General features: G+C 48.6%; 3 protein-coding genes across 3 annotated transcripts in view; 1 reads left to right on the forward strand and 2 right to left on the reverse strand.

Annotated features, from left to right (window-relative positions):
• Positions 1-3668, reverse strand: part of LOC111161587 (centrosomal protein 89) — a 79633-nt gene extending 75965 nt beyond the window's left edge. The window contains exons 1-2 of the mRNA XM_022525341.1: positions 3630-3668; positions 1675-1781 (exon numbers count right to left, since the gene is read on the reverse strand). Coding sequence (XP_022381049.1) covers positions 1675-1781; positions 3630-3668 — 146 coding nt within the window. The remainder of the gene's footprint in view (positions 1-1674; positions 1782-3629) is intronic.
• Positions 3669-4074: 406 nt separating this feature from the next.
• On the forward strand, positions 4075-7110 carry LOC111161534 (Fanconi anemia core complex associated protein 24). Its single transcript, XM_022525263.1, has 5 exons — positions 4075-4139; positions 4325-4443; positions 4542-4681; positions 4869-5021; positions 6581-7110. Exons 2-5 carry the CDS (start codon positions 4338-4340, stop codon positions 6827-6829), a joined length of 648 nt encoding a protein of 215 aa, XP_022380971.1. The 5' UTR covers positions 4075-4139; positions 4325-4337; the 3' UTR covers positions 6830-7110.
• Positions 7111-8748: 1638 nt separating this feature from the next.
• Positions 8749-26487, reverse strand: part of LOC111161435 (rhophilin Rho GTPase binding protein 2) — a 59345-nt gene continuing 41606 nt past the window's right edge. The window contains exons 7-15 of the mRNA XM_022525074.1: positions 25857-26023; positions 23300-23487; positions 22740-22896; positions 21104-21223; positions 19336-19530; positions 16818-16894; positions 15386-15532; positions 14958-15113; positions 8749-10116 (exon numbers count right to left, since the gene is read on the reverse strand). Coding sequence (XP_022380782.1) covers positions 9856-10116; positions 14958-15113; positions 15386-15532; positions 16818-16894; positions 19336-19530; positions 21104-21223; positions 22740-22896; positions 23300-23487; positions 25857-26023 — 1468 coding nt within the window. The 3' untranslated portion in view covers positions 8749-9855. The remainder of the gene's footprint in view (positions 10117-14957; positions 15114-15385; positions 15533-16817; positions 16895-19335; positions 19531-21103; positions 21224-22739; positions 22897-23299; positions 23488-25856; positions 26024-26487) is intronic.

Below are 26487 nucleotides of genomic sequence, written 5' to 3' on the forward strand. Positions count from 1 at the left end.
AAAAAAAAAAGAAACATAAAAAGACTGCTTAAGGCAAAAATAATAATAATACACTGTGGGATTTATAATGTATGGAATTAGAAGGGGCAACAGTAACATGAAGGATGGGAAGGAGGAGATGGAAGTCAATGGCTGTAGGATTCTTACACTATTACACTTCACATGAAGCGTGGTAACATTCAGTGTAATTTGAACGCCAGTTCCTATAAATTAAAAAAAATGTGGAAATAGGCCACATTTGCCAAAGCCTTGTGGATTATTTTTGGTTTATAAACATTATAATCCAGGAAGATATTTCTGTAGAGTAGAAGAGACAACAAAGGTTTTCTAATCGACCTACAACATGCATGCCATGAGATAAATGTGTTGGTTTTTCTGCTTGAGGATGGAAGGTAAAGCTAACTGTCTCTCGCCATCACTGCTGCCACAGAAACACGGAAGCCCTAATGACACAGCGTCAGGGTTGGTCATACAGACACTGAAGAGCTGGGGAGACAGACCCACAGGTGTACTGGGGCCATTGCTTGCCAGTAGTAACACTTTGCACCAGTGCAGGCACTTGAACCCAAGCTAGAGAGCCCAACAAGACCTCTCTGAGAGGTTCGTTGAGAGGATGGAATGAAATAATGCTTCTGAAGGACTTACAACAGTCCTTGGCTCGGGGTAAACACTAATAAACGACTCTTCTTGTTAGCAACATGGTACTTAAGGAAAAAACAAACACTAAAAATATTTCAAAGTCGGGGCGCCTGGGTGGCTCAGCGGGTTAAGCCGCTGCCTTCGGCTCAGGTCATGATCTCAGGGTTCTGGGATCGAGTCCCGCATGGGGCTCTCTGCTCAGCAGGAAGCCTGCTTCCCTCTCTCTCTCTCTGCCTGCCTCTGTCTACCGTGATCTCTCTCTGTCAAATAAATAAATAAAATCTTTAAAAAAAAAAAAATTTCAAAGTGTTTTTTTCCTCAGGAGGCATACCATATTCTAATTTCAAAGAACACTAAAACGAAGGTACCACCCTTGCACGAAATTAGTTCTGTCAACACAATGGTAAGTGTCAAGCCATGTATCCATGTTTTTTTATGGATAAAAAATAGTCTAAAATTCTCCTGTGTCTAAGCCCTTAGAAGGCACAGGCAGGGATGTTAGGTATAAAAAAAAGTCAGTTCTCTGATGCTGGGAGCACCAGAAGATGGGGGAATCCCAGGCTCTGAGGAGTGAACATCCTTTTCCTTCTTTCCCCAAAATCTTTAAGATTTTTTTTATTTATTTGACACAGAGCAAGAGAGAGATCACAAGTAGGCAGAGCAGCAGGCTCCCTGCTCAGCAGAGAGCCCGATGTGGGGCTCGATCCCAGGACCCTGAGATCATGATCTGAGCCGAAGGCAGAGGCTCAACGCACTGAGCCATCCAGGTGCCCCCAAATCAGCTCTTTTAAAAGGCAGACTTGTATTTCAAAAGAAAATTCTGTGCATAATTCAAATTCCTTTCAACATACTATGAACCTATATACTCGGGCTTTAATGCTTTAATCTGGAACACTACAATTATGAAACAAACTCCATACACCTGAAAGGGACAGATCATTATCTCACAGAGAAACCATATTAAGTGCTTCATTATGGAACCAAGATAAACATTTCAAAGGATGTGAATCTAATGGCTGTCCACCTGAGACTCACCTTGGTCTCTCTGGAGAAGGGTTGGGGCTGCGGGGAGGAGGTGTGCGTGGCACAGCTGGCTTTGGTGCGATGCTGGCTGCAGGTAGAAAGCCATGGATGATGTGTTTCTGCACAAATGAAACCCAGCAGTGTCACTGGTGTATGGGATTACCTGGGTCCTGTTGACACCCCGCCTGGGGCCTGAAAGGGGACACCTGCACTGGCCACCCAGGGATCTAACCCCACCAGGAACCCAGTCCTCCCCCTGCCTAACCCAATTCCCATATGGCCAGGAAAGGATGCTCACCCAGGGGAACACCACTGCATCTGGCCATTGTGGGGAACCTCTAGTCCTTCCTCCTCAGAGGAACCTGACCATCCCCCAGAGTCACCCTCTAGGACCTCCAGCCTCACAGCATGACCTCCAATAACCCTACTCTCTCACTTGCTGCCCCACCTGCAGAATGGAAGCTTCTGGAGAGCAGGCAATGTTCTTGTCTTTATCAACCCTGGAACTCAAGAACTTCCCCCCATTAGTCTACACCATGTGGAAGCTTAATAAATATTTTAGACAGTTTACCTCAAAGATGCAGAAGAGCGAAAACTAGCTCCTACACACAATGAAAATCAGAGAATCTGGTTTTAGGCACCTGGGAGTCATTCAGAAGTTTCTGAGTATAGCCCAACCTTCACTCTCTAAGTACTAGTCAATATTCACACCTACTAAAGGCAAAACACCTAGATTGCAATGAAGAAAATTTGTCTTCATCGACAAGGTAATAAGAGTACGGAGGGAAAAGCACCCAATTTGTCTTCATCGACAAGGTAATAAGAGTACGGAGGGAAAAAAATCATGTAACACGAATTATAGAAAGTGCCAAGGGAAAGGTAAAGACAAATTTGGTGCTGGGATGGCACAGGGAAGGAAGAGCTCCTCCCGGTCTGGCGGCCAGCAAGGGGACCTCTAATGTCCCGCTGAAGAAAAATCACAGAGGCATTTAGACTGGGTCATCAAAGATGGCCACGGCTCTCCCATGTGGGAAATGAGATGGAAAAGCATTCTAGGAAGAAGGAACAGCATGAACAACGAAAGAAACAAGACACCGGCGGCAATGTTCTAGAAATAACAAGTATTCCTCTGAGGAGAGCCTGGAAGAATGCGCTGGAGGTAAGAGTGGTGATTGTTCCCATTTAAGAGTTTTTATACGTGACTAAGGAGAACCTGTGTCTCAGTGAGGAACACCCACCGAAACTGACCCCTGGAAAGGCTCCTCAGGCAGTGAAAAGCATGAAATTGGGAGTAGGCGCCTACAGTGACACAGTGGCCATGGTAAGGTTTGGAGAGCAGCATTCCAGGCAGAAGGAACCGCAAAGGCCTGAACGAAAAGAAGAAATGGCTGGGGGTAGGGAGGGAGAGGGGGTAGAGAGAGAGTGAGAGAGAGAGTTGGAGGCACTGGGTTTTAAGGAGCGCAGCAGCAAGGACAGATGTCCGTTTTATTAGAACCCCCCCGGCTTCCACGTGGAAGACGGGCCCAGGGCAAGACTGGAAGCAGAGAAACATCGAGGAGCTGCAGCAGCAGCCAGACAGATGCCAGGAAGATGCTGGAAGCCAGGGTGGAGGCGGGAACAGCTGCAGGTTATAGGTGGCGGGAAGAATCTATGGAACTTGGTTGATGGGGTTACGCGGTGGGTAGCGGAGGGAGGACTCCAGAACGACTTCCCACTGGGGCATATTCAGCGGTGGAGTAGGATTGTGCTGGCAGGACTGCTCCCCGACACCTGCGGAAACGCGGCAGGGGAGACAGGGCGCCTCCGTCTGACCGAGCCCCACCCTGGGATAGAGGATGCTTTAGAACACAAAATATCAGGGCCTCTCGAGTGGGAAACAACGTCATTTTGCGCTGCTACCTGGCCTCAACCGCAGGCCAAATCCCAACCCATTCCCGTTTAACTCCTGGCCCCCGGGATCTACTTACAAACTGGCTCTTGCGGCCCCTGCGAAACCCCTGGAGCATCCTTGGTGCGGGGAGTGGCCGGACCAGGGCTGGACGGACGCGCAGATTCCCTAACAAGCGAGGACCGCTCCGTGGAACCTGAGCTCCTCCCGCTGGCTAAGCCCGAGACGCTTTTTCTACGCAATGCACTTCGCAACAACCTCGTCTTCCATTGGCTCTCCTTTCTCCTCGTCCAGTCAGAGCCAAGGTTACTCCTCCCCGTAGCTCTTGGCAACCAGCTGTTCGCATTCAAATTCTCCGGGGCGGAAACAGTGCGTGGTCCGTCCTCTTATTGGCCAGATCAGGTGTCGATCTCTAACACCATAGCCTATCCGGCGCCGTGGGAGGTGGAGGGCGGGCAGGATGAAAAATTGGCGAGCGCCCTGGAGGGAAACCGGAAGTGGCGCGCCTCGGGTGAAAGCTGAGGGTCTCCTGGCTGAGGGTGCCAGCAGCGGTTGCGCAGACCGAGAGAGGGGTGCCAGGAGCCAGCAGGTGACGAAAATGAGGCACGCGGCTACCAGGACGGGAATCTCCTGGGTCTTAGACTTTGGCAAATAATTTGGTCTTTTAAAGACCTTGGAAGCGGGCTCCTGCCGGAGGGGCCCCGGCTGCGAGGGGGCCGTGGGGCCGTGTGCGGGAGAGCCTGCTCAAATGCCGTCTTCTGTTTTCCTTATTAGGTCGAGTCCGCCGATGGCCAGGAACCCTCCTGAGGGCACAGGCCCCATGCACGTGCCTTTTGGGCATGTTGTGGCCAACGAGAAGTGGCGCGGGTCGCAGCTCGCGCAGGGGATGCAAGGTTGGTGGGCTGCCTGTGCATAAGCCCTCTCCTAAACTTTTTCAAAACGTGCTACCTACCGTCCTCACGGAACTCCTTTTTCTTGTCTGTGTTCTAAGGGAAAATTAAAATCGTGTTTGAGGATGGCCTGGCACCGGTAGATTTTTACTTGTCAAGCAGATCTTGCATTCTTTATGTCACCGAAGCTGATTTGGTGGCAGGAAATGGCTACAGGAAGAGGCTTGTTCGGGTTAGAAATGTAAGTACTGAATTGAAGACACCGAAACGTAAAATTGACTTCCATCCGCCCCCTCCTCCATCCTTTGGAATGATTTATATACAACCATTGGCCGTTCGAAGCACTCTTGGACGGAGAGCTTTCTTACACTGGAGGTAGTTTTGTTACAAAATGGTTTACTGTTTCGGCTTTTTCCTTCCTTTTAAAGTCCAGTAATCTTCAAGGGATTGTAATAGTTGAGAAAACGCAGATGAGTGAACAATACTTTTCGGCCATACAGAAGTTTACCGTGCTGGACCTTGGGATGGTGTTGCTTCCAGTGGCCAGCCCAATGGAAGCATCCTGCCTTATCACCCAGTTGGTAAGTACTGATTCCTACTCCTCTGCAGGAGTCCTGCCTTACAGACTCTCACCTGAGCTTTCTGGATCTATCACTCCAGCTGTTGCCCTTGCTGTGGGTGCAATCCATCAGTCCTGTCTACAGTAGTCCTCACTTACCTGTGGTCAGCTGCGGTCCAAAGCAGATGATCCTTTATTTAGTTATGTACTTATTCATGTATGAGAGAGTGCACAAGCGGGCAGAGGGGCAGAGAGAGAGAGAGAGAGAGAGAGAGAAACAGCCTCAGGGCTGAGCAGGGAGCCCAATTTGGGGCTCTATCCCAGGACCCTGAGATCATGACCTGAGCCGAAGGCAGACAACCAGCTGAGCCACCCAGGTGCCCCACAGATGATCCTTTTTTAGAAAACAAAAAACCTGATTCTCCAATCAGTCTTCACTTACTATTCATCTTGATTGTGCTTGAGAATTTCCTGAGGAACTTTTAAGAACAATGATACATGAGCCTTACCTCAGGCCAATTAAAAATCAGAATGTCAGGATAGGGCCTTAAGCATTAATTTGTGTTGTACTGTGGATTTTAAATTTCCCTTTTGATGTGTAACTAGGATTGAGAACCACCCCGTGTCGTTCATAGGTCACTCTCTCCCTTCTCCACCTTATGCCTTGCTTGTCTGGTCCTAACTTCTCCTGATGTAATGCTATCGACTGCCTTCCTGTATGCACCACTAACTGAAAACTGGGTTTCTCCTTTTACAGGCAAGCTCTCTCCAGGTCCTGTACCAAGCAGGTCCAGTTTAGTTTTAATTTAATCCCACACTGGGTGCCTGGGTGGCTCAGTCAGTTAAGCATCTGCCTTCCACTCAGGTCATGATCCCAGGGTCCTGGGATCAAGTCCTGCATCGGGCTCCCTGCTCAGCGGGGAGTCTGCTTCTCCCTCTGCCCCTCTCGGCTACTTGTGCACACGTGCGTGGTCACTCTGTCTCACTCTCAAAAAAAAAAAAAAAAAATCTTAAAAAAAAATTTAATCCCATACAACTGAATCATTTTTTGGGCCACAGGAACATGTTTGAATTCCTCAGAGTATGTTTGCATTGCTTTACCCTAAGCATTCTGAAAACCCAAGTTTTAATCAGATTTTCTCTTAGTCCTTTGTGTACTCATATGGTTCCTCTTTCAATAATTTTGCTGTTGTGTGAAAAATTATATTCATGGTGGGCGCCTGGGTGGCTCAGTGGGTTAAGCCTGTGCCTTCGGCTCGGGTCATGATCTCAGGGTCCTGGGATCCAGCCCCACATGGGGCTCTCTGCTCAGCGGGGAGCCTGCTCCCCTCTCTCCCCACCCCCTGCCTCTGTCTCTCTGCCTACTTGTGATCTCCTCTCTCTCTCTCTCTATCAAAATAAATAAATAAATATTTTAAAAAAATTTTAAAAAAATTATATTCATGGTATATTGAAAACATTTGTAGTGGGTAAGTGAAGCTGGACCAAATGGAAAAAGAAAACTAAATTTCTGTAAATTTTTAAGAGAACTGCCAGTCCTCTAGGGGGCGCTCACGTGCTTTCCCTTTACTATTGGTTTAGGTTCAAGAACAAACCAAAGAGCCCAGTAAGAACCCTTTCCTCAGTAAGAAACGGGGTCAGATCCCTGAGCTATCCCTCCTTCGAACTGTGCAACAGATCCCAGGAGTTGGAAAAGTTAAAGCCCCCCTTCTGCTTCAGAAGTTCCCAAGTATCCAACAGCTAAGTAATGCTTCCGTCCGAGAACTGGAGCCAGTCGTGGGACAAGCAGCAGCACAGCACATTCAGGCCTTCTTCACACAGCCCAGCTGATGACTCTTCTCACAGCTTGGACCGCAAACTACTGGATCGTGTTCAGTTTTCATATTTAAAATTGGAGAACAAAGACCTTCCTTTCACAGCACGTAATGAGTGACTGGGGTGAGGCGTGCACGGAAGCTGCCAGTTACCCTGTCTTGCTCTCTGGGTATGGGCGTTTAAGTTAGTGGGCTCCAGATAGCACGGCCCTCGCGCTGCTAGTGGAAGAGGAGGCGTGGAGGGCACGCCTGGTCGGCTCAGTCAGTTGAGCATGTGACTCTTGATCTTGGGGTTGTGAGTGAGCCCCACCTTGGGGGTACCAATTACTTAAAAAAAACACAATCTTAAAAAAAACCAAAACAGACACACACACACAAAAACAGGGACCCCTGGGTGATGCAATTGGTTGAGAGTCCAATTCTTGGTTTTGACTCAGCTCATGATCTCACAGTTGTGAGCTTGAGCCCCTCACTGGGCTCCGTGTTCAGCATGGAGTCTGCTTGGGATTCTCCCTCTCCCTTTCTCTCAAAATAGATAAATAAATCTAAAAAAACAAAGTCTTCAAAAGAGAGAGAGAATGAGCCCATGGGGATCTTCCTGAGAGAGTTTACTAATGGACTCTCAAGTTCAGCAAAAAGCTGGCCTGGGCAGATTGACCAGTGTCTATCATGGAAAGGTCTAATCAGATCAGGAGGTAGATGTGACCTTCTAAAGGAACCAGACCTACAATGAAGCGCTGTGCTGTGTACCATAAACCCCTTGTTCCTGGTGGCAGAGCCAGTGTTCTTCCAACGTGGTCTTAATATCGCTTGCTGTTTTAAGGGTGTTGCCAGTGTAAATAAACAATTGTACTGCCTTTTTTTCTTCCTCCCTCCCTCCCTTCCTGGTAGCTGCACAGTTTGTTCTTAGTCACTGAGCATGCCTTCTGAACACAGCCTGGAGTTTGGAGTTCCCTTTTAAAGGTAAAAAGCCAGGGTAGACGCAGGAGGAAAAGAATGTGTTTGGCAGTGTACAGCCCAACAGGAGGCAGATCTGTAAGAAAATGGCAGGGCAGACGCATCCACAGAGAGCCCGGGGTGGGGATGAAAGGTACAATTGGCTGCTCCAAAAAGACACGCACTTAGCCACTCTGAGAAGCAGAGTGGAGGTTCCTCAACAAGTTGAAAATAGAGCTACCCAGCAGTTGCACTACTGGGCATTTACCCCAAAGATACAAACATAGTGATCCGAAGGGGCACCTGCACCCCAATGTTTATAGCAGCAATGTCCACAATCACCAAACTATGGAAAGACCCCAGATGTCTATCGACAGATGAATGGATAAAGAAGAGGAGGTATATATACATAATGGACTACTACTCAGCTGTTAAAAAAATGAAATCTTGCCATTTACAACAACATGGTTAGAACTTGAGTATTATGCTAAGTGAAATAATCAGAGAAAGAATTATATGATCTCATTAGTGTGTGGAATTTAAGAAACAAAACGGGATCACAGGGGAAGAGGAAAAAAAAATCAAATAGGGAGACAAACCATAACAGACTCTTAATCATAGGAAACAGGGTTGCTGGAGGAGAGGGGGTGGAGGGATGGGGTAACTGGGTGATAGACACCAAGGGCATGTGATGTAATGAGCACTGGGTATCATATAAGACTGATGAATCCCTGACCTTTACCTCTGAAACTAATACATTACATGTTAATTAACTGAATTTAAATTAAAAACATAAATGCACTTAAAGATGCCACATTTTCAAAGATACTAAGATAACTTAAAACTTCTGTAAGTCCTGGTTTGTGAAACGTTAGTCATAAAAACCAAAGCATAAGAACATCTTGTGCATTACGGTAGAAACAATTTGAAAGAGGAGTGAAATAAGTGCAAAAAAGTAAAAACAAAAACAAAACAAAACAAAAAAAAAACAACATCAACTCAGGCAAATGAATGTTTATTTAAATATTTATACAAAAATGTCCCTAACAGCAGTGGATACACTTCCCCAAATGTGGTTGCTTCCCTTTTGATACTGCACACTAGAAAATATTTATGTTCTTGTTAATTCTCAAAAATAGAGTACAATGCTATTATTTTTTAGCTATGTAACTTGTACTATGTCAACTGTGACTCTTACTAGAATCACAGCATCATCCAACTTATGGCAAGAGAAATTGACAGGTAAGACAGGTAAGAAAGTCACTTTAAAAAGTCAAATAGAGCTTTAAACTAGAATCATTTATATCTTACCTTATAAAATGTTTCTAACTCATCTTAAAGACTCTTAAGATATATAATTAGGTATTTTCTACTTGAAACAAAAACGTTTTGAGTATCAAACAGCATATCGTCTACCTTGTAGATAGTGTCCTCATCTAACACTGCCACTGTGTTAGCAACTTATAAATGACGTCAGACTAGAAGCAACACGGCTCCTAAATTGTGTGGTTTTTTTGTTTTGTTTTGTTTTTATCTGGTAAGTTATGACAAATTTGGCACTAGACTTTATCTGGAAATAGCATTCATATTATGTAGAAATAATCATAAAATCTTAACATTTTAGGTTCATGAATTCCCCTTAGGAAGTAGCTCTTCGGAACATTTCTTAGTAATACTAACTTAGTAATAAAACTAAATCGTTACAGTCCCTTGAGCTGCCTTAATTGGGGGTCATGAATTCTGAATTAAGGAATGATCTATTACCCAAGGCTAGAAATGATTATAAGTAGGACCAACAGAGGTAACCCTATTTAATTCTGATAGTAACTACAAATTGTTACTGTAGCCGTTAAAAATAGCCCTATTTTCCACACCATCCTATTTACAATACTTTATATAATAAATAACTTGCAGCAACATGGTGACACTCCCCAGATTTCTCGAGGTTTCTTACTACTTTCGTTCATGAAGACCTACCAACCGTGAGTTTACCCAGTGAGAAAATGGGATTTGCGAATGTTGAAAAATTTCCCATTGTGGCACAAATATGAAGGCCTGGTCAGCACCGGAGACATCTGGGGCCTGGACGTTTTTTGTTTCCTCACATTAGTACAAAGAACTGTCGGAGTTGAGAAGGCTGAAGGGAGAGGGGAGCTTCTTCTTGACCTGAGGCCTCGCAACCCCAACCGACGGGAGGCACAAGGTGCTGGCCGACTTCTGTCTGTTCTTGTTGGTGCCCCAACTCAAAAAAGAAAGCTTCTTCGAGATTTTCTTGGTTTTATCAGTTTTATCATCATCATCTATGGCCAGGCAAATCATGGAGTAGGTTTTCTGCATTCCCACAGAGTACGTTGCACACTTATTATGCTGCACATGGGAAAGAAGAAAAATGGTGTTCGAAGTCCTCAGGATCATTGATAAGTAATTGCAAGGTCTGAGGCTCGTATTCTCCACTTACGGCATCCTTTTTAAAATAAAGTTGATAAAATTCTGGAACTCGGGTGACTTAACGCTTACATAGAATTAGGTTCTTAAAAACAAAGCTTTTAAGGAATAGGCTCATTTTAGGCTAGGGACCACTACTCACTTTTTAAGGTAATAATTCTATTTGTAAAAGTAATATTCATGCTCAACAATAAGAAAATACATATACTGAACAGTAGGCGTCCCTTGTACCTTGACTTCCAGGCCTTTCCCCTAAAGTAACCATGATTTCTGTTCAGAACTTTCTCATCTTCCCCAGCTGAAACTCTGTGCCCAGTAAGCACTATTATTAACTTTTAAAAGATTGTGGGGGGTTCAAACAGGAAACCTGCAGATACTTTTTTTCTGGAACCTTCCATGTGGGTTATCCCCAGCTTCCAATGTTTGCCTAACATTGGAATTGCTTTGTTCACCAAATGGTTACTGAACATCTACCATGTTCCAGGCACCAAAACCAGGCCTTTAAATATATGTACCACGTATCTAAAGTGGCAAGGGACGATATTCGTAATAGAAATCAAGGAATTCAAGAGGTGGGACAATAAAGAAGGTATATTCACTCTAAATTGTCCCTTTGGAGGCTGGCTCCTTTGGATGAAGATGCCCCTTCCTTTTCTATAAAACTGCCATTTACTCCCACCATACTCTACAGGACAGGCATGCACACTCCCGTTAAAAACAATAATGAACAGTCCTGGGTGTAGATTTCACGCCTGCAAACATCTTTCAACCTTTACCTGCTCAAAGTCCATTATGCATCTTTATGAGCACTCCCTTACAAATACCCTCGATCCTCTCCCGTATTTCAACCAGCCAATGCCAAGTCTAATTAAAACTCCACCCTTCTGCCTCCCCCCAGGCCCGCACCCAAAGGGCTGCACGTTACTGGGGGATACTCGCCAAGCCGACTGGCCTCCCTCGGAACTCTAACCCCGACCCCAAACCTCTACCGGGCACCTCTTTACCTGGCACTCCTAACGTTATCCTAGTAAATCCATTCCTTCTCTCCTGGATATCTCTCGAAGCCCCACACATGTCCTCCTGATAACACTGTGCTATACTTTCCCTATATCCCCCTCCCAGCTCACACCCCCATGTCTGTCCCCTTCCTGCCATTCCCTTTTTTTCTTGTCCTCAAGCACCATGCTCCCCACTGTCCATTCTCCAAATATTCCTGAGGCACTCCTCTGACTCACTGCGATAGGGAGCCCGGCTCTCTTCCCATTTTGTACAAACGAGGAAACAATTCTACTAAGGAGGGTATTAACTTGCTGAAGGACACACAGCTTAGTTCCCAGAAGGCAGGGCCCAATTCTAGGCCTGGGGTCTCTTGGTTAGATCAGCAGAATTCAAATGCGCTCCATGGAGGAGTGCCCACCGCAATCCAAAGTGTGGAGTAGCAGATAAGCCATTCAGCCAGGACCCTGGGCTTTACTCTCAGTTTCGTTTGGAGCAAAGGTCCAGCAGTTAAAAACACTCTCAGTTGCCACAGTCTAAGACCTCGCTGGGTGAAAACAATAACCTTATCATGGTTATTGTTACACCTCTCGTGAAGGACACATATCCCATGGTAGGCACCCCCTTCCCGTCTTCCTGCGGCTCAAAGCCAGTCCCTGACGCCCAAGGTCACCACGGATAGTAAAGCCAGGATTCCTTTCCAGGCAGTCTGAGTCTAGAAAGTCTTGCTTCCTGCCCCTACCTCAGCTCCTTCACAGGCCTGGCTCACAGTTATTACAAGATAGAAAGAATAAGGCTTTCTCCTTGTAAAGCCACACCTTGTGCTGGGCAACACACACACACACACACGTACACACACACACGTACACACACACACACACACACACACACACACACACACGCCCCAGCCCTTTAGTGCTGAGCCCAGCTCTTTTACTTATCCTGCCTTTGGATAAATTTCTTTTGTTTTTGATTGGGATCCTCATCCCTTGCCCACCAATTCCATACATTCTGCCCCTAAGAATTCCATTTTTCAATGATCCCTTCCGCCTAGATGCTCCAGGAGTCCAACTTCATCTTCTTTAGCTTTTCAATGGAGCTAAAATTCACATACCTTAAAATTCACCATCTTAATACCACTCCGTGGTTTTGAGTCTATTCCGAGTTGTGCGAACACCACTGCCACCTAATTTCAAAACAGTTCCTTCCCCTCCAAAAACAAACCCTGAACTCATCAGCAGTGACCCCCCCAAATCCCTGACCCCCAGCCCCTGACAACCACTACTTTACGTTGTGCTTCTGTGGATTAGCCTGTTCTCGACATTTCTTATCAAAGCACTCATACGATCCATTCCCTCTCTAGTCCTCTCTCATCAGAGTTCTGTTTCCATCTCTCCATGAGAAGTGTCTTTTTGGGGCGCCTGGGTGGCTCAGTGGGTTAAGCCGCTGCCTTCAGCTCAGGTCATGATCCCAGGGTTCTGGGATCAAGTCCCGCATCGGGCTCTCTGCTCAGCAGGGAGCCTGCTTCCCTTCCTCTCTCTCTGCCTGCCTCTCTGCCTACTTGTGATCTCTGTCTGTCAAAAAAAAAAAAAAAAAAAACTTTAAAAAAAAAAAAAAAAAAAAAAAGAAGTGTCTTTTTGTCCTGCTGCCAAATATAAGGAACACAACTCCACCTCTTAACTGTACTCTACACAACCAACCATTTTCCCTTGGCAGGATTTTCTTCTCTCGATTCCAGAAGCTTCTTTCTATCCCCTCTCTCTGAATGCCACTCTGCAACTTCCTTTGTGTCTACTTCTCCTCCAACTTACCTCCAGATGCTTGCGGTGTCTTAAGGTTGAGTCCTTGACCTTCAGCCCCTTGTGGGTAACATCATTTACTCTCTTCACAGCTTTAAATAGCATCTCTGTGTTGGTGAGTTTCTGATGTTTATTTCTAGCTCTGACTTCTCTCTTGAACTGAAGATGTGGACATCCAGCTGCCTACTGCACACTACATCTGGATGTCTCTAGCATCATGTAAGATATTCATGGTACAACCGTTTCCTCTCTCCTCTCCCTCCCTCGCTCCTGGCCTCTTCCCCATCATTACGAAAAATGGTGCCTTGGTTCAAGCCCGAGCTCGGGGAGTCATTTTTCTTTCCACTGTGCTTTTTACACAAATCATCTAGAAATCCCTGTAGACCCCTCTCTACCTTGGCCGTCACCCACCCTAATGGAAACTGATAAGCTCACTGGCCTGGACACCTGCTCTAGCCAGCTCCCGCTGCCACCATCCAGCCAGCCTCACCAGGCAACACGTGAGTCGTCCTTCTGAACCAAGCATCCCCTTCTCCAGAGGCTCCACGGCTTCCGAGCTCCCACGGCTGCCAACAAGGCCCTGCCTCCCTCCTACTGCATTTCCTGCCGCTCCCTCCCTGTCGCCCTGTTCCAGCTCAAAGGACTCTTTCAGATCCTCCCACAGAAGCTTCTTCCTGCTCCAGGGACTCTCTGCACCTGTTGGTCCCCCCACCCAGGATGCTCCCCAGAGTGGCTCCTTAGATGGCGGGATTGTCCCTGTCACCTGTGTCTCGGTGCAAGCCCTCTCTAGAGGAGCCTTTCCCACCTCTGGACGTTCTGTCACATGGCACGCGGTATTTTCAGAATCACGACTGGCATATTTAGTGCCGGAAGGGACGGCATCCAATCAGCTCGGCCACAGCGCTGACCCCAAGGGAGGGACTGACACAGGATGCTCTGTCACTATCTGCTGAATGACTACTGTCATGAAGGGAAGTGTCTAAGGTCCATAAGGAACCGCGACCAAGTGTGGAAGGGGACATGCACAACGATCGTCCCGCCTGGGGAGAAAAAAGGATATAACTGTGCACATGAACTTGCACAGGCACCAGGCACTTCCCAAGATCTCCCAGGGAACAGCTAATGCTGTCTCTGCTGTGTGGACAGGGGTTTCCGCACGTCATCGCAAGCCCTTCTCTACCACTTCAGTATTTTTAATTTTTTTTTTGGACTGTGAGTACATATGACTTTTGCAATAAAAAAAGAACTTAATCAGGCAGTGCCTGGGTGTGTCAGTCGGTTGAGCATCTGATTTTCGCTCTGATTTGAGCATCTTGGTTTTCGCTCAGATCATGATCCCAGGGTCATGAGATCGAGCCCCGCATCTGGCTCATGCTCAGTGGGGAGTCTGCTTGAGATTCTCTACCTCTCCCTCACACACGCTTTCCCTCTCTCAAATAAATCAATCTTTAGGGGTGCCTGGGTGGCTCAGTGGGTTAAGCGTCTGCCTTCAGTTCAGGTCATGATCCTGGGGTCCTGGGATCGAGCCCTGCATCGGGCTCCCTACTCAGCAGGCAGTCTGCCTCTCCCTCTGCCCCTCCCCCGTGCCCATGCTTGTGTGCGCTCTTTCTCTCTTTCATTTTCTCAAATAAAGTCTTTTTTAATGAATAAATAAAATATTTTTTTAAAAACTTAATCAGAAAAATAAATCAGCTGGTTCCTTCATCTACAGCATTTTTTACAAAGTTTTTCAATGATCTCTGGGCTAACATGAGCACATTCCAACAAGGACACGGTCACCTTCCTCTTGGTCTAGACAAGTAGTATAGAAGATGGACTGCTGGTCAACCCCCTGGCCCAGTGTCAGGAGTCCAGTGTTCAGATCACCAACACAGGCAGGAGGCGCAGGGCCAAGCACACCCCTGGGGCTGGGCTCAGGCCAGCCTCGCCCTACATGGCTGTTTTTCCCATCAGGCTGTCAGTGCTTACCATAGACGAGGTGAAGTCCAGCAGGCTCACGACCTTCATGTCCACGCCATCCCTGCCACAGGCCTTCAGCAGCCTCATGACCTCGCTCACTGTCAGCCACTTGCAATCCACGTCTTGAATGGAAACGATATAATCCCCTTCCTTGGCCCCTGCCAGCTACAAACGGAGGATGTACAGGAAGGTCAGTGTTCTGTTCATTCTCATCCCTGGATCAGTTCCCAAGTACACAAACAAATTCCACAGCGTGCCGTGAATCCTTTGCTCTCTAAACAGGTAGCACACACGAGAGGCCTTTCACAGAGACCCTTCACACAAAGGAATCCTAAATTCGTTCACACACCCAGCTAGATTGGGTTGGCCAGTACTCTTGGCATGTGACCGGTCTGACCCACAAGCTCTGCTCCCAGTCTAGCGAGATGCATGCTTACCGCAGCTGAGCAGTGAGGATCCAGGAAGTGGACTTGAACGGGGGAGTTTCCTCTCAAGGTGAACCCCAAGTCCCCTTCTTCTGCAGTGAAGTGAATGCTTCGAGGAGGTGTCCATCTCTTGTTAGCTGAAAACACTGACAGGGGGCCCTTTGGAACAGAGCATCATTAGGTAAGTGAAGGCTGAATTGGGCACTTGAAAGCTATAGGAAATGTCACCCTGTCATCCTCCCAGATGTCACTCGGCCTTGTTCAGAGACCAGTGACACCATCAGGGGTAATATGTGCTACAGCAGTCATCCAAGGATATTAACTGCCATTTTCTCTAAAATAGTCAATATATTTTCTAAAAAATGTTTGTTTTAAAAAATATATTTTTATTTATTTGACGAGAGAAAGGGAGAGCAAAAGCAGAGAGTGGGAGAGGGAGAAGCAGGCTCTCCATTGGGTGGAGAGCCCAACTCCGGGCTCAATCCCAGGACACTGGGATCATGATCTGAGCTGAAGGCAGACACTTAACCCACTGAGCCACCCAGGCGCCCCAAGAAAATGTTCTTTAAAAAAATCATCTTAGGGGCGCCTGGGTGGCTCAGTTGGTTGAGTGTTCAACTCTTGATTTCAGCTCAGGTCATGAGCTCACGGTCCTGGGATTGAGTCCCATGTCAGGCTCTGCACTCACCGTAGGTGTGTTTATCCCTCTCCCTCTGTTTCTCCCCCGCTCCTATGCACACACTCTCTCCTCTCTCTCAAATGAATAAAACCTTGGGGCGCCTGGGTGGCTCAGTCAGTTAAGTGTCTGAGGCTCAGGCCATGATCTCAGCGTCTTGGGATCGAGCCCCACATCGAGCTCCCTGCTTGGCGGGGAGCCTGCTTCTCCTTCTCCCTCTGTGGCTCCCCCTGCTTGTGTTCTCTTGCTCTCTCAAATAAATAAATAAGTAAATAAATAAGTAAATAAGTAAGTAAATAAATAAATAAATAAATAAAATCTTTTGAAAAATCATCTCAATGAAAATTGTATAAAGTCTCTAATTTAAAAAGTCTAATGTTATCGGGGCACCTGGGTGACTCAGTTGGTTAAGAGTCTGACTCTTCATCTCTTGGCTCAGGTCTTGATCTCAAAATCATGTGTTGGGCTCCACAGTGGGCACAGAGCCTACTTTAAAAAAAAATAAAAATCTAGAATGGCCTCTGCCTTCAGCTCAGGTCATGATCTCAGGGTCCTGGGATCAAGTCCCACATCGGGCTCTCTGCTCAGTGGGGAGCCTGCTTCCTCCTCTCTCTCTCTCTCTCGTTCTCTGCCTCTGTGCCTACTTGTGATCTCTCTGTCAAATAAATAAATAAAATCTTTTTAAAAAATCTAAAAATAGCCTTTCATATACTTGCAACTTATATGAGCTGTCCCCTAGGGTCACTAGGAAATAAGCACTCAACATACCAGCTTCTGGAAGAAATCTGTCACTGTCACCTTGGAGAACTGTGGCAATATGATTTCAACCTCTTGCTCAGTTTTAGCTGGAAAAAAATATTAAAAGGGAAAGGGTAAATGTTTCTGTAACTGAAAGTGATCCTTAAAAACCCAGGTCTAGGGCTTCTTGCTGAAGGGAAGAGAAGAAGACCTTTCTCCTGGTCTCTTGGCCTTCCTCTTGGTATAGACAAGCAGTATAGAAGATGGACTGCTGGTCAACCCCCTGACCCAGGGTCACCTGTACGTTCCATCTAGGCACCTATCATGAGCCGTACCTTGCTCTGGGGCTGGGACAGAGTAGTGACAATCAGACACAGCCCCCGCCTTCAAAGAGAGTATGTATATTCTAGCGGACTTTCTTTGGCACTCATGAAACCCAACTGAGAAGTCACCTACATTTCAAGTGTGGCTAGCACAGGAGGAAGTACTGTGTCTCTCAGCACACCGTCCTGGGTAAGATGAGCTTCCCTGTCTTATCATTCATGTGTGAGATGAGGATTTTAGCAGGATGTCAGTTTGCCAAGTTGTGTCCACTGAGAGCTTTAATCTCCACCATCCTATTCACGGGAGGCTCAAGCCCACCCTTACCACGAGGCTAGTCAGCTCCTAACATAGGATCCCCAAGCAAGCTAAGTATACAAGAAGAGCAGTATAAAAAGAAAATCTGAGGAAGAAGCCTGGTTCTGCCAAGGTAGAACACAGCTCTCTACTTACAGGATGGCCCTGCGGCTTCTTACAAGCTGCCTGACACAGTGTTAGGCGCAAACCGGGTGCCCATCCATTACCAGAGTGGCCTAGACAGCCTCGTCGGGAGCCACATTCCCCTCCTCCATGGAGGTCGTGTCTCTACCTCGTGGCCAGAGCACACTGTATGGGCAAAGGGGCCAAGGAGAGGGACAGTACCCATGAAAGGGAATCACGGAGTGCCATTCCTGCCTTCACCTACCAGCTTGGTCACCCGGTGCAAAGAATATGGTTTCCCTAAACCTTTACTGTGTCATCTTTAAGATGAGGGCAATCCTAGTCCCCTATAGAACTGGAGGGAGAGTTGAATGAGATTCTGTATACATAGGGTGCTTACTGTTGTGCCTGGCAGACCTCAAATGCTCAGTAGGTATCAGCCAGCATTACCACAGACAAGCCCAGGGTGCCATCTTGAGCAGGGCTCTGCCTCTAGTCCCTGGAAACTGAGGTGGAACTTCAGAGACAGAGGTGTAGGAAGTGGGGTGGAAGGAGCTATGGACAAAGGGGGTTACCTTGATTGGGCCACGCCCCCTCCCCTTCCCTAGTCATTCCTTAACTGTGAAGTCGCCTCTCAGAGAGGCCCCTCAACTCCTGCCTCCTGGGACAGAACCCAATCCTGTTCACCTCCATCTTCCCAAAGCCAGGACGTAATTAACGTCTTGGAAATGCCTAGAAAGAGCTGGTGGTGCATGACGTCACTTATACGTGGACTATAAGACAGTCAAGCTCATAGAAGCAGACAGCAGAATGGGACAGTGACAATGGGGGTAGGGAATGAGGCAATGTTGGTCAAAGGTACAAAGGTTCAATTGTGCAAGATGAATGAGTTCTAGAGATCCAACACACAGCACAGTGACTACAGTTAACAATACTATATTGTTTACTTGAAACTGCCAAGAGGACAGATCTCGAGTGTTCTCGCCACACACACGCACACATGATAAACACGGGTTTGAAGGATTCTCACTGCCAAGGTAAAGATTTACCCACATCCCCCAGCTCCACTCTCTCCGTGGAAAATTGACTTTTCATTTCATAATAAAAGTAAGGTTTGTCCTAAAAAAAGAAAGAAGGGAAATGTTGGTGCTGAAGGAAGGAGAGAACAGGAAAGGGCAGACATAGAGGAAGGAATAAGGAAGTGTTTGGCTCTAAAACCACGGGGGGGGGGGGGGGGGGGGGGGGGGGGGGGGGGGGGGGGGGGGGGGGAGGTGGGGGGGGGGAGGGGGGGGGGGGGGGGGGGGGGGGGGGGGGGGGGGGGGGGGGGGGGGGAGGGAGTGGAGGGGGTAAAGCTGATACAGCAGAACGCATTCCCAGAGGCAGACACAATCCGGGGGTGGAGCGTAGCAGAAGCATCAAGGCCAAGGTAGCTTCTGAGGTCTCCTGACTAGAGGTAATGGCCAGAGACCCAGGGAGGTTATGAGACTTTAAGGAAGGGCATCTAGGAGAGGCAAACCAGCGAAAGTAGACCTCAACAACGCCAGGACCAACAACAGTCAGCAAAGGGGATGCTGAGGGAGGCAGGGACAGAAACAAGGCAGCAGAGCACCCTGACACTTGGGGGGGGGGGGGTCACAGGCTACCAGGAGGCCACCGAGGACAAAGACCATAAAGAAGTCCCTGCACCGAGTGAGCAGAGAGGTAACTCAGGGTCTGGCCAAGCCTTCCCAGAGGAGCGGACCAAGGCTGCGCCCCTGGAGTAACGGGGACACCCTCTGCACCCGCCACAGGCTCCCAGGTCACTCACAGATGATGTCGGGAGCTTCGATCAAGTCCAGCAGGTCGTCGTCCTCCCGGAGCTGCGCGTCCTTGAGCTGGGAGCGCCGGTGTGCGGCGGACAGCACCTCCTGCAGCACCTCGATGTTACGAAGCTTCTTACACAGGCTGGCCTCCCTCACGGACTCCTCGTGAAGCGCCACGGCTCGGCGCACGTGCGACTTGCCTGCCCCCAGAAAGCCGACCCCACGTGACACGGTGCCCCCATCTCGAGCAGTGCGAGTCCCTCGGGGTGAGCCCAGGTGCCCAAGGACCGGCCCAGAGGGGTGGACCCTCTCCTTCCCGAAGGATCTGCCTGAACAGCCTAAGTCCCTCTTAAATCCATATGCGATAGGCTCACTCAGGTCTATAAAGCGTTCATTCAGCAAATAGTTACCTAGTGTTCTGGGCACTAGAGGTGAAGCAATGAACAAAAACTAGCCTCTGTCGCCATGGAATTTATGTGCTGGTGGTTGAAGACAGATCATTAACAAGCAAAGAAATCGGTCATGGATCACGGGTGTTAAGATAAAGGGAGAGAATTAAGCAGGGCAGGTAGCAGATCTAGCAAAAGAAGACTGGGAACAAAAAGTTGCTCTTTTATGATGGGCGATCCAGGAAGGACTTCTTGAGGTAACTTTTGAGCAGAGCCCTGAAGGAGGTGAGGGAGCAGCCACAAGGATATCTGACAGAAGGGCACTCCTGAAAGATGGAACAGTGAGTGCAAAGGCCCTGGGGCAGGAGTATGCTTGTACATTCCAGGGTTACAAGGAGCTTGGGGCTGGGGCCAGAGGGAGTGAGGCCTGGAGTGAAAGGCAGGGAATGAGGCCAGAGAGGAGCAGGAGCCAGACATGTCACCCACCTTACAAATGCAGGGTGATAGCTTCTGCCCCTACTCTAGGTGAGATGGGAGCCCATTAGGATGTGAGCAGAAGACTGATGTGACGTGACCTGTGGGAACTGAGTATGAAGGAATAAAGAGGAAAGCAGGGGGACCAGTTACGAGCCACGTGACCTCTCTGAGTTATGAGCCGCGTGACTGCTCTGGGCCTGTTTCCTTAACTACAAAATGGGGATCATATTATGCATATCTCATAGGGTTGTGTGAGACTGAAGGTGTGTTAGCTAAGCACTGCGTGCATGTGGCTTAGACCAGGTGGTAGGTAAGTATTAGTCGGATATGGGACGTGTTGTCTAGGTAGAGTCAACGGGATCTGCCCATCATGTGTGGGGTGAGTAAGAAGGCTGAATGCAGGAACAGGGTTCCTGGCCTGTACACCCCTAGGCTGGAGTTGCCATCAGAGAGAAGGGGAAGTATGTGGGGGTTAGGGTGCAGGTCTGGTTAGTAGAGGAATTTAGGCTCGCACATGGGAAGAGATACTCTCTCAGACACTGGCAGAGACCAAACTACCATCACCAGTTCTTAGGTGTGACAGAAGAAAATTAACAAACGTGCCCTTCCACGTTTGGATGACCAAGGACGATTCCCTGGACCATGAAGGCGTGGGAAGACTGCCATAGCTCTGGCTCCACTCTGGGAGGCCTGGGCCCTCAGAGAATCTGCGAGAACACAGACCCAGGGGCCTGACGAGGCTATAGACCATGCCCCACAGTTTCTGATCCAGAATGGTCAGGATGACCCAGGATGCCCTGCTCTCCGGGCCCTGCCCTGGGGACCTGTCTGGGGTGATCTGTGAGCAGGACCAGCTGGGCATGGAATGGGGCCCACAGAGGGAGGGAGAAGGACAGCCCAGGCGTACCCAGCTGTCGGCGCTGGTGGATGTTCTTCAGCGTAGCCAAGGGTGTCAGTCCCTCTGGCATGTGGTTGTACAGCTGGGACAGGCACTTCTCCTGATGGTCCTCGTCAGCTCCCGGCTTCACTGCAGTGAGAGCCACATGGTAAATTCCTTCTTGTGGATGTGACCACAGACTCGAGATGGTGCGGACCCTCAGAGAAGTCTCTTTCAACCTCCTCTAGTTGCCTTCCTTCTCCAGTTTTATAAGGCACTTGGGATACTAGGTTTCCTCTTAGCCCCTGGACATACCCCTGGCCATCTAGCTCGTAAGTCTTTTGGCACTCAGGGATAGGCACACCCTAGAGGCTCCTGCTTTGGCTCTAAGCCCCCATTCTACCTCTTCCAACTTACCACCTCATGGAACCTCCTAGCACAGCACAGCCTCAAGCCTCTGGTGGCCTCCATGCCTACACCCATCCTCCCTGGCACATGTCCCCTCTCTAGCCTCACCAGACCTCTCACCAGAAGCTCAACAATGCCAGCCTCCATTCCAGAGCTCGGCTAGTGTGCTTGCTCTGGCTGTCCTTTTACTCCTTGTTCAGCTGCAAAAGTGCTCCACAGACTTCAAGGTCCAACTCAAATGTCACCGCCTCTGAGAAGCCTTCCGTGACTACATGAAAGGAGTCCAACTGCTGCCCCATGTGTGTTGCTACTGTAATTGCCAACTGGTTTATGTGACTTGTCCCGTCTATCAGACTATGCAGTAATACTAGCAGTAGGCATCTACCACATTCCGGGAGCCCACAAGATACAAGGTGTTATTTAGCTTTGCATACAGACATGTAATTTTCACAAGAGCCCTATGAGATGGGTTCGCTTCATGCCCCCATTTGACAGATGAGAAAACCAAGGCCCAGAAAATTAGGTAACTTGCCCGAGATCACACAGCTAGTAAATGGCAGAGCTGTGTTATGAACCCGGGTAGTGTGGCTCTGGAACTTGCCCATTTCGTTACTGTGGGACGACCTCAATTAGAGCTCATGACAACAAGAGTCCCACCTGACCTCAGATCAGAACCAAGACCAGGGTGAAGAGAATAAGACCCTCACCTCAAGCTGAAAATTTAAGAGCACCAAACATTCAGCAGTCAGGAGACAGGATAGTTTAATACAATTTTCTAAATACCATAAGTATGCTTAAAAAAATGCATGATGAACAGACATCAAAATTCCCCTTTGCTTCAGGCTCCAATGTGGGCCCGCACAGCACTGCTACTGATATGTAGTCTTTATTTAAAATCTGGAGCACCATAGATTTGTTTGTTTAGTTTTGATTCATTTTAAATATCATATCCAAACGTTATCTTGAATGCTGAGTCTGGGGGCATCCCCTTAGATTCAGTGCCTAGGTGAGAACCTCACGACTTCTGACCCTGGTCCAAGCCCTGGTCTTAACGTCAGGGGAGTGGTCACCACCTTGGAGCTGTTTGCTCCAACCTGGGCAGAATTACAGTCCCCCTCTTCTTCCACAGCAGGAATGGAGAACCCCTAAATCATGTAAGCATCTCCAGGGCAAGACAGACAGCGCTCATTCAGCATAGAATGTTCTAGAAGCACGACCCTGACCAAAGCCCCAGCACCTCCAAGCCCACAAGCCTTACACTGGTGGTCGATGAGAAGGGTGGCCGCAAAGTAGTGGGCCAGGGCTCCGTAGTGGTGTGCCTTCACGCAGGCCAAGCTGGCCCAGGAATAGGGGATGTTCTCCTTCACCGGTGCCTGGCTCATGGCAGTGTGCAGCTGCCGATAGACCTCCCCCACCTGCAACGGAAGGAATGCTGGGAAGGGGGAGCCTGCCCCAGGGGTGCTCATGCACCCAGGCTGCAGAAAAAGAGCCCTTTCTTCTATGGAGGGGCCCTGCAGGCGCCTGCTCCAGAATCTGGGAGCAGCTCCAATGCTTCCTAGTTCTTCCAGCATCAGAATTCACAGGAAGCTCAGGCAACTGTCATGATACTGGGTTTTTGGCTAAGCTGCAGATGGAATCAGTGATCCGTATCGGAGACGCCACAGCTTGCCAAGAAAATGCAGGCTCACACTCGGTCCAGGGCAGGCACGCTGCCCAGGTCACGGGCAAGCTGCCATGGGAAGCCCCCACTGCTTCCAGGGGCCCACATCCACACGTCCCGCCCACCCCCCGGAAGTCATGGGACCTCGGAGGGCTCACCTTGGCAGCCTCCTGAGCCACCTTCACCAGCACAAAGAACTCATTCCGGATGCCAGGAAGGCAGATTTTCTCAAACACATTTTCTTGGGCTTGTGCAAGCATCATTTTAACCAGCACGCTGAGCATGGCAGGACTCATGTCGTAACTCGGAGTATGAGTGAATGTCTCTTTCAGGTAATTTAAAACCCCTACAATCGGAAAAATTTTTTTCACATTAGACAGGGGTCATATTGATTTCACCATGCTGTTCAAAAGCAAGAAGGAGAGACGGAAAAATACAGAACGTGTTCTGGAATGTTGTGAAAAATCTGATTCTCAGTTACCGTAAGATCCAACAATTCCCTTCTTGGGTATACTCCCCGAAGAACTGAAAGCAGATGGAAATGACGGAAACCGATACTCGTACACCCACATTCACGACAGCATGAGTCATAACAGCCAAAAGGTAGAAACCAACCCAAATGTCCATCAACATACGGTTAAACAAAACGTGTTGCGTACATACAACAGAGTATTTTTCAGGCTTAAGAAGGAATGAGATTCTGACACATGCTAAAACATGGACATGGAAGTTACACAAAGTGAAATACACCAGTCACGTGGGCAAATGTTGTATGATTCTGGGAGACGAGGTATCCGGAAGAGTCAAATTCAAGGAAACGAAAAAGATTGCCAGGGGCAGGGGGAAGGAATAGAGAGTGTTTCATGGGTACAGTTTCAGTCTGAAGATTGTATTTAGTTATTTATTTGAGACAGGGAGCAAGAAAGAGAGAGCGCGTGAGTGCATACACAGGAAGGTCGAGGGGCATAGGGAGGGAATCTAAGACTCCACACTAAGCACAGAGCCCAACACGGGGCTCGATCCCATGACCCTGAGCTGGTATGAAGAGTCGGACGCTCAACCCACCATGCCACCCAGGCACCCCCAGAGTCGCAGTCTGGGCAGATGACAAAGTTCTGGTGATAGAGGATTGCCCAGCACCGTGAATGTTCTTAATCCCAGTGAACTGAACACTTGAAATCGGTTACAGACGGTCATTTTCTTTCATGCATTTTAACAAAATTTTTTAAAAAAAGATTCTTTCTAAAATATTTACCTCCGTATCAAGCGAGAAAACCAGCCTGCTCCCTATTTACTGCCGTCTCACCTGGGCCCCTGCGAGGCCTTCCATACATGACCAGGCATTTAATGGAGGTGAGAGCAGGAAGCAGGCAGGGTGAGGGAAGGGCTTTCCGAGGGACACGTTCCCACCTAACACCTGGGTCAGGATGGAATTCAGGGCTTTCCCCCAGGCCCTCAGGGAAGACCAACCCAGCCACTCCAGTGGAAATTTTCCTGCTGTGCCCCTTAGCTGACTTCTTTATACGTTAGGAAAGTAACTGTCACAGAGCTGACGATCAACCAGAGGCTGAAATAAAATCTCTAACATGAATCCCATCTGACTGGTTCCTCTGGTTTTGTTGCGAAGCCCCAGATGCCCCGTGGACAGATGGCAGCAGCTGCGGGCTATTTGCTCCCCTCTGGGGTTTGCTACCCCCCCTGCTCTTACGCTTCATGTTGTCTGTACTGCTGTCGTCTTAGAGATGGGTCTCCAAGCACACTCCCTTTAGGTTCTTCGGGAAGAAAATGAGCCCAGGAAAGGATGTACAGTGAAAGAAATCCACTCCCACATGGGATCTTAGCATGTTGTTTTATCCCAAGGGATTTTTTTTTTTTTTTTAAGATTTTATTTCTCGGGGCGCCTGGTGGCTCAGTGGGTTAGGGCCTCTGCTTTCGGCTCGGGTCATGATTTCAGGGTCCTGGGATCGAGCCCCGCATCGGGCTCTCTGCTCAGCGGGGAGCCTGCTTCCTCCTCTCTCTCTCTCTGCCTGCCTCTCTGCCTACTTGTGATCTCTGTCAAATAAATAAAATCTTTAAAAAAAAAAAAAAGATTTTATTTCTCTGTTTGTCAGAGAGAGAGAGAGAGGAGCAGCAGGCAGAGGGAGAAGCAGGCTCTCTGCTGAGCAGGGAGCCTGATGCGGGACTCGATCTCAGGACTCTGGGATCATGACCTGGGCTGAAGGGAGAGGCTTATCAGACTGAGCCACCCAGGCGCGCCCTCCAAGGGTCAGCGATTTCATGTTCATGATCAGTCAAAATGACACAGCTAGAGTTTTTCACGGCCTTGTCGAGCAGAGGCCCCTGCTGGGAGTAACTCCCCACAGCAGAGTGATGAGGACCGGCACAGACGGGAACGCGGTGTTTAGTCCACTAAGGGCACTGTCCTGTGGTCTGTGCCATGTGCCTGCTTTCCCTCACCACTCCTCACAGAAACTCTGCCAGCCACAGGCCCTGCTGCAGGAGAGCAATGCAGGACCCTGGGATACCCCAGAGCCACACCCACCACTACACCCAGCCCGGGGACCTCCAGTCCTTATAGGACTTGGGTCTTGGGGAAACCGGGGCCTTGGGGAAGGCCCACAGACCCTTTTCCGCTGCAGTACCCAGAGCCGCCACCACCCCCCACCCCCCAGGTGGGGACAGGACACTATCCCAGCAGCCTTTCTGGAGACACACCTGCGGCTCTCTGAAAGGCGTCCACTGCACCCTCCAGCCCAGCCTGGGTCCGCCGGTTGCACCGGGTCCCGATCTGAGTGTAGAGAGCCCCGATGTTAAACAGAATGCTGGCCTTCTCCAGCAGCAGGTTCTGCTGGCTAACCGGAACCCCAGTGAGCGAGTCGTACCTATTTAAAGGAAACAGGTTTCGAGAACATGAATTATTTGGCTGGTGAAGGCCGCTTTGGGGGGAAAGCAGACAAAATTCATTTCCTGAATGATAAAAGGCTAGGGTGCACATGCAATGAAGCTTTCATTTCCAAGCAAGCCAATGGGCTCATCACAACCTCACGCTAAAGGAAGGCTTCTCAACCAGCACGTCCTTCCAAAAGTGAATGGACAAACTGTAGCAAAACCATACAGTGAAATATCATGTAGCAGTAAAAAGAAATGAGTTATCGAGCTGTGAGAAGACATGCAGGAAACTTAAATGCATGGGATATCTCAGTGAAGGAAGCCAATCTGAAAAAGTCTACATACTTTATGATTCCAACTATTTGGCATTCTGGAAAAGGCAAAAACAATGGAGACACAAAGAATGAGAAGATGCCAGGGTTGAGGGGTGGGGGAGGGATGAAGAGGTGGAGCGGAG

Source organism: Enhydra lutris, unplaced genomic scaffold (assembly GCF_002288905.1).
Source record: "Enhydra lutris kenyoni isolate GAN:26980312 unplaced genomic scaffold, ASM228890v2 scaffoldscaffold85, whole genome shotgun sequence".
Classification (NCBI taxonomy): domain Eukaryota; kingdom Metazoa; phylum Chordata; class Mammalia; order Carnivora; family Mustelidae; genus Enhydra; species Enhydra lutris.

Coding starts and splice junctions, on each gene's coding strand:
- LOC111161534 (XM_022525263.1), top strand. CDS start 4,338: ATGGCCAGGAACCCTCCTGAGGGCACAGGCCCCATGCACGTGCCTTTT. Junction 4,682..4,868: donor GGCTTGTTCGGGTTAGAAAT/GTAAGTACTGAA, acceptor TTCCTTTTAAAG/TCCAGTAATCTTCAAGGGAT. Junction 5,022..6,580: donor CCTGCCTTATCACCCAGTTG/GTAAGTACTGAT, acceptor CTATTGGTTTAG/GTTCAAGAACAAACCAAAGA.